Below are 8392 nucleotides of genomic sequence, written 5' to 3' on the forward strand. Positions count from 1 at the left end.
CGGTCTTCTTCTCACATGTCCAAACCACCTGAGACGCGATTCAACCATCTTTTCCATAATGGGTGCTACTACTCCAACTCTCTCTCTTATATCTTCATTCCTTATTTTATCCAATTGCGTATGACCACTCATCCATCTCAACATCTTCATCTCTGCCACACTCAGCTTATGTTCGTGCTCCCCTTTAGCCGCCCAACACTCCGTATCATACAGCATAGTCGGTCTTATAGCGATGTGATAGAATTTATCTTTAAGTTTTAAAGGCACTTTTTTATCGCATATAAAACCAGATACACTCCACCATTTTGACCAACCTGTTTGGATCCTATGATTTACATCTTATTCAATCTCTCCATTATCCTGTATGATGCACCTAATAAGATACTTAAAACTTTTACCTTTTCTTAGGATGTTTTCTCCAATCTTCACCTCTATATTAGGGTTTTCCCTTCTCAGACTGAACTTACATTCCATATATTCCGTCTTGCTACGGCTTATGCGCAGACCATACACTTCTAAAACTTCTCTCCATAACTCCAACTTGTTATTTAGGTCTTTCCTTGACTCTCCCATAAGGACGAAATCATCGGCAAAAAGCATGCACCATGACATAGGCTCTTGGATGTGCTCTGTGAGTACTTCCAAGACTAATGTGAAAAGGTATGGACTTAAGGATGATCCCTGGTGTAATCCTATACCAATAGAGAATTCCTCCGTCACACCACCTTGAGTCTTCACACTAGTTGTGGCCCCATCATACATGTCTTTAATTGTCCAAATATATGCGATCCTCACTCTCCTCTTTTCTAAAACCTTCCATAAGACCTCTCTTGGTACCCTATCATACGCTCTTTCCAAATCAATAAACACTATATGTAGATCCCTTTTATTACTACGATACCTCTCTATCATCCTTCTTAATAGGTATATTGCTTCAGTGGTAGATCTTCCTGACATAAATCCAAATTGGTTCTCTGTTACTTGTGCCTCTTTTCTCAACCTCCGTTTTATCACACTTTCCCATAACTTCATAGTATGACTCATAAGCTTAATCCCTCTATAGTTTCCGCAACTTTGTATATCCCCCTTATTCTTGTAGATAGGTACCAAGGTGCTCTTTCTCCATTCATCAAGCATCTTCTTTGACCTTAAAATCTCATTAAAAAGCTTGGTTAATCAGTTGATGCCTTTTTCTCCAATACCCTTCCAAACCTCAATCGGAATATTATCAGGTCCTACTGCCCCTACCATTTTTCATCTGCTTTAGAGCTTCTTTTACCTCGAAGTCTCGAATCCTTCGATAGTAGTCAAAGTTTTGATCTTCATTCCTTGTGCATAATCGACCAAGGCTCGGAAGAGTCTTCTGTCCCTCACTAAATAACTCGTAGAAGTAGCTCTTCCACCTTTCATTAATCTTCTCCTCTTGAGCCAACACCTCTCCATCCTTATCCTTTATGCACTTAACCTGATCTAATAATTTATTATTTCAAAATATTTATTCTTGCAGCTAAAATATTTTCAAAATAATAATAAGATACAAAGTTAAAAATTTACTAGTTTGTATTTTGTTGTAAGCTGAAAAACAAATCAAAACTCAAAACTCTCATTCCATATTAACAATCAATACTTGGCATATACTAACTAAACCCATAGAATGATCAATAATGCAATACAATTATTACAAAAGCATGATTATACACTTAAGCCACAATTAGCATCAACCACCTACATAGCCAACAAAACAATATGAAGAGAAATCATATAAAAAGGCACTAAACAATTACAGGAATTACAAGACACATACATCATCTATGCAATGGGGACCTCCAATCTAAACCTTCTTCTGGATAATCCTTCTGAAGTTCCTGGGGTGGTATGAAACAATCCATGGACAACCCTGGAACATTGAATGCAACATCATCAATGGTCCATGATTCTTCCAACCTTGTCATATCTGTTCCAGCCTTGATGTTATCACCAAACCTATATGAGAATAATGGTGATCAGAGAATAAAAGAAGAAGAGTAATAATATCTTAACTCACTCTCCTAAAACTTTTCAATTGAATACTTTAATTTTTAACAAATTTTAATTACAAATTTTTCAAAATTTTTCTTTTATTAGATAAATTAATTTTCATTACAATTTTTTATAAAAGATAAGATTAATTAGTTTTTATTATTGTTTAATAAAGACATAACAGTTTCTTTTAATTAATTTTAAAAATTTTTATCTTAATTTTTTTATATGAGAATTAATTTATTTATTAAAATAAAAAACTTATTAAAAAGTAAAGTATCCAACTAAAAAATTTTCAAAAACTAATTTAGATTATTATTCAAAGAAAAATAGAAGGAAAAAATTACAAAAAAGATAATTCATCAAAATGTTAAAAAAATAATTTATAATTGAAATTAATATCCTTATTTTCTACCATTTTTTTTGTTATTCTCAAATTTTTATAAATAAAAATAAATCTTATAATTTTTTTTTTATTTCTAACTAATTCATCTTTGAAAAATCTTATATATATATATAAAATAAAAACATTTGGTAACAAAAAAATCAATAAAAAATAGTCAGAATTTATTTTATTTAATATTTATTAATTATTATAAAAATAAATATTAAATAAAACAAATTTTAACAATTTTTTATTTTTCTAATATTACTGTATAAAAAAAACTAATATCTATATATGAATCTCTAATACCTTGTGATTATAACTGTTGATGAGCCAGCATGTGCAATCATGACACCATTATTATCATTACTATTATTATTATCCACAATTACTGGCCTATAATCCTGAATACTTGTTGACATTGTTGTTTCCCAGTATGTAGGGTATGACCCTGGAGCTTGAATTCTTGTTAGATATGAGTCCTCAAGATGAACTAAGAGGCCACTCCTTTGGCTGAAGTAACCAAAAATGGAATGTTTGATCATCTCTGCTGTGTTGTCACTTCTTTGAGCAAGATCCTTTTGATCTGCTGAAAGTTTTAACACAAAACAATCCATCTCTGACATTTCTTTCTCTCCCATGTATTGTGCTCCACTGAATACACAGGATATTGCTAAAGGGTCTAATCCCTGCAATAACAACAATCTAAACACTTTAGATAATATTAAATAAAATTTAATTCTAAAAACAATATTTAACTTTTTTTATGGGTAATATATTAAAAGAATAAGTTATTTATGAAAAAGGTTATTCACAAATGAAACATAAATAACAAGAACAAAAATTAGAATATTTAAACTTATAGAATTTTAATTCGGATTCATTTTTTTACTCTTCACCTACTAACTAGTTTATTAAACTGTTGATAGGCCAATTTCAATCCTAAGTGGATAAAAAAATGCAAGATGCAATAAGTAAATAAATATTAATTAAAATTTTATTTATTATGGATTTTTAAAGAGTAAATTCTATCATTTTTTATGACGAAAGATTTGAGAGCTGATAATTTTAATTATAGAAGATATAATTAACTCGAGAATCATCAAAGATTGGATTAGTTCGATAAAATTATCTAAATTCTTCAATAAAATTATCCAACAAATTATCAAATTTAGATAGTTATCGAATTAGCTCTATATTTAAAGACAATTGAATTAGTTTATATTTTTTTTGATGAAATTGTCAGCGATAAAATCTTTTATTATAAAAAATAGTAATTTATTCATATTTAAATAAGTACATAATATATATGATTCTTCGTGATAAAGTCAGTACAGTGCTTATCTTTTGAAGAATCTAAAATTATTTGGCTAAGCCAAAATAGTTACACATAATTGTGGTAATTAATTCATATATTTGGAGGAGGTTGAGAAATAAAGGAATGAAACAGAGGAATGAAATTTTGAAGGGAAACAAAGATTTATAATGGTTGGTAGCAGACAGATATATTCAGTCAAGATAGTTATTAATTAAAATGAACAATATAACAACCACATCAACTTTCACATTCATGACAATTTAAACAAATTAAATATATTTGATTAGAAGTCCACATCAGTTACAGGTTTGAGTAAATATAAAATCTGGTTCTCATTATTTTTCCCAATAAATTAAATTCCAAAATCCACTATATATAACACATTAACAAGACATTCCAAAATGGGTCATGTATAAGGGGTTAGGTTTAAACACCATTAATTTTGTTAGGGACTGAATCTAATTATCCTAATAACAATTTTATTTAGTTGTATGACATTAAATTGTGATTCAGATCTAAAAAATCTTCTTGAAGATACCATCAACAACTTTTGGAAAATAATTATAGAAAATAATGCTAGTAGTAGGGAAAGGACAAACTAAGTTTAAGGTCACCAAACATTGCTTCATTCCCCCAACCAAAACAATAGTACTAATTAATAGTAACAAAAACAACACCCAATTTGTTGGGGAATTTAAAACAAAGACTAAGAACAACATACATATATGTACCACAAATTTGGAAACATTATCATCACCATATATTATTGCTTGATCAACCAAAAAGATAGTATATAGTATATACTAATTAACAACAAACACAAACACCCCCCATTTATTGTAATTAGGAAGAGAGTTTTGCTAATTTTGTCCTTCTTTTCTCTTATATCAAGTTGATATATATATATATATATATATATATATATATATATATATATATATATATATATATATATATATATATATATATAACTCCCTTTAAAGAATTTAACATGAATATTTATTATTAAAAAAATTAAATAACTCTAAAATAATTATATTATTTTCACAAGAGAATTATATACGAGAAATTATATTTCAAAAATAATTTAAAATAAATTATACACTAATTTTTTCACATAATTTATTAAATAAAATATATATATTATAATAAAATAATTTTTTGTGAATTATACACGAAATATTGCATTTTAGAAAATAATTTAAAATAAATTATACGCGAATTTGTTTATATCATTATTATATAAAAATATAAATATAGATAAATATATTTCTATTTCAAGACTATCATTAAAAAAGTTAAAAATATACGTAGTTGTGTTCATACGAAGTTTATATAAAATTGATATTTAAAAAATGTAAGATAATTTAATAAATTAAATTAAATAATTATTATTTAATATTTTTTAACTATAACTTTACCTAAAAATAATATAATATTAATATTTAAAAACTGTCAAATAATTTAATAAATTTAATTAAATTATTATTTAATAATTTTCTTTTAACTATCATCTTTACATCAAAATAATTATACGTAAAACTTTTATACAAAGACTTAAAGATACCACGAAGATGATAGTTAAGACGATGAAATCGAAGGGACGAACTTGCCTGAAGAGTGCGACGAAGAGGACGAACACCACCTTTAGCAGCATGTGTACCAAGCCATGGAGTATGACGCCAAGCCACACTCCCATTGCTACCAGCAGCAACCTTTTGTCCACTCAAAACTAACTCTATCTGCCATTTATCTGGAACCATTTGCCACATTACAAAGCACCCTTTTTCTGAGCCACCATTATTAACACCACCGTTGCCGCCACCACTTGATCCAACCTCATCCACCACAACCATTGCCACTTTCCCGGTAGTGAACACATTCTTCACTGTCCCTTCCAATTTCCTGCACCTTGTGGCTGCACTGTAGTGTTGTATAATATATTGTGCTGATGATGATACCTATATAATAATAAACATATATTTACAAAAGGAAGAAATTAAACAAAATATATATTATTTCTTTTTTTTTTCTTTCTAAATTATCTGTCATTCTGTATGTTTAAATAAAAAATAATTCAAAACATAAATGTACTAAGTAATGTTTATTTAAAAGACACAACATCTTCTATGAAAAATTATTTGGAAATTTGCTATAATGTGCTAGCCAGGAAAAATATTAATATTTAATTAAACTAAAGTAGCTAGTAGATGCACATGGTAACTGAAAACATTGGTGGCATCATATAGATAACAATTTATTAAAGAGCGAGGTTCCAATATGTATAAAGAAAAATAAGATTAAGATTAAAGAAGTTGATAAATGCATAAAGAAAATGATGACTAAAAATACCTTTGGAGTTTGGAGCACTTTTTGCTAACTTTTTAAGCTAGTGACTATATTTTGATAGAACAACATTTCAAGTTTCAACCAAAATTGATAAGGAAAGCAAATTAATTAACAATCAACTATACTAATATACATTAAAAACTAACTATTATAAATTAGTCAGTCGTATAAAATATATATTAAAATATAAAATAAATTACATAAATAGCTAATTTTTTTATATACAGGTAAATATATATAAATTTTGATATTTCATTTTGAATGATTTCGTTTGGGAAAAAGTTTAAGGTGGTAAAAAAATATTAAAAAAAAGTAAATAGAAAGAGAAGAAAATATAATAATAATGGGGTTATTATAATTATATTGGTTATTAGCTTGCCTCATTGAGGGGTAGTTTGGGGTGGACAGGGAGAGGGAAGAGAGGACAACCAAGAACACTGAGGAGGATCTTGAGGTTGGACTTCTTGTTGAATGCAATGGAGAAGTGGTTCTTGATCCAGTTCCAATTACGCCATGAATGAAGAAACACTTTATGCTTTGATAATGATGATGATGATGAGTTCTTGTTGTTGCTGTTGGTTACATAATAATCTTGTTCTTCTTCGTTGATTGGTTCTTCTGATAATGGTGCAAGCCTTCCCATCTTACTATCAATTACTATGCTTTTTGTTGAAACTTTGAGAGCCAAAGAGTGTGTGTGGAATGAGAAAATGTGTAGAAGGAGAGTCTCTTATAATAAAAGGAACAAGGCTCTTAACTAGTTATATCTCATTTGGTTTAAGCACACACACGCAGGATCGGCGCGTGTGCCACACGTCTAGAAAACAATACAGTTAGTTAATTACCACTATAATTAAAAAATATTAAATATATACTAAAATAATTACTAAAATTAGTTATTATATATTTTTATATAAATACATATATTATTTAATTTATTTTTAATATATTTTTTTACATTTTAATACGTATTTTTATTAGTAATTAATTTTAATATATATATATATATATATATATATATATATATATATATATATATATATATATATATATATATATATATATATATGGTTGAGAATTAAAATAGCATAGTTTTTAACTAATTTAAATTGGTCTAATAATTAACTTCCTTATTTGTTATAACTTATAAGATAGATTAATTTTTAATATGATAGATTGAAAAATATTATAAAAAATAAAAATAAAAATAGCATATTTTTTGCTAATAGAAAATATTACATATACCACGAATTAACTATCAATGTTTGAGTATATTTATACATATTATTTTTATTTTTTAAGAAGACAATTAACTATAGAATAATCAAAAATTTATTTTATAGTAATGTAATAAAAATTTATCATGATAGAATAATTAATTTTTATAACAACATAATTAATTTTTTTTAAATACTAAATACGTATTTTTATAAGGTGATTGATTGATAATTTTTTTTTGGTCTTCTATAATATAGTTATTGTTTAATTATACATAAATGTTATTTTAAATATAATTTTTATGTATAGTCAATATAAAAGAATTTTGTACAAATAATTAGTTTGTTATTGCCTTTTATATTTAGGATAAAATATATTTTTTATTTCTAAAATTTAGTAAAAATTTTAAAAATATTTTTAAATTTTTTTTAATTTGTATTAAATATATTTTTAACGACTAATTTTTAAAAAAAATTAAGATTAATTCAATAATAATTTTATAAAAATAAATTTTAATATAAACAAATCAAATATAATTTTTATATATATTAAAAGAAAACTAGTTGGATAGATATTATTATCTAAAACATGCTCAAAAGCAGATTATTAACGAATCCACATACATCTTCTATTCTTCTGATCTATTTGCCAGGTTGTTTGCATTGAAAAGTGAATTGCTACATTCTGCCTTTTTCTTAGATGGGAGGTGGAAGTGTACTAGCACTACTAGGCTACTAGCTCATACCACGAGCCACGAGGGAATCAATAATCCTTGCACTTTGTTACCACTTACCATAAATATAATAGGAAGAATTTCAAGTATATTAAATATATCAGTATTTTTAATATTTTTAGTAGTTGATTTTAATTATAAAAATATATATAATATACATTAATTAATTAAAATTAATGATTATTAAAATATTAATATTTTGTATATTTAAAAACTTTTTAATATAATGTGACATTGCTAATATTATCGTTATCTAGAACACAGTTTTCTCTTACTTTTAATAATAATGATTTTTTTCTAAAAAAAAATAAAAGAGTAGGTTAAGCACGTGCATGGCATTAGTCATGTATATTGGAAAAACATTGCATGC

General features: G+C 26.4%; 1 protein-coding gene across 1 annotated transcript; it reads right to left on the reverse strand.

Annotated features, from left to right (window-relative positions):
- Positions 1-1581: 1581 nt before the first annotated feature.
- LOC112756611 (uncharacterized) lies at positions 1582-6769 on the reverse strand. Its single transcript, XM_025805229.3, has 4 exons — positions 6451-6769; positions 5336-5683; positions 2714-3093; positions 1582-1983 (listed from the first exon to the last, which is right to left on the reverse strand). Exons 1-4 carry the CDS (start codon positions 6712-6714, stop codon positions 1806-1808), a joined length of 1170 nt encoding a protein of 389 aa, XP_025661014.1. The 5' UTR covers positions 6715-6769; the 3' UTR covers positions 1582-1805.
- Positions 6770-8392: the final 1623 nt, after the last annotated feature.

Source organism: Arachis hypogaea, chromosome 2 (assembly GCF_003086295.3).
Source record: "Arachis hypogaea cultivar Tifrunner chromosome 2, arahy.Tifrunner.gnm2.J5K5, whole genome shotgun sequence".
Taxonomy (NCBI): domain Eukaryota; kingdom Viridiplantae; phylum Streptophyta; class Magnoliopsida; order Fabales; family Fabaceae; genus Arachis; species Arachis hypogaea.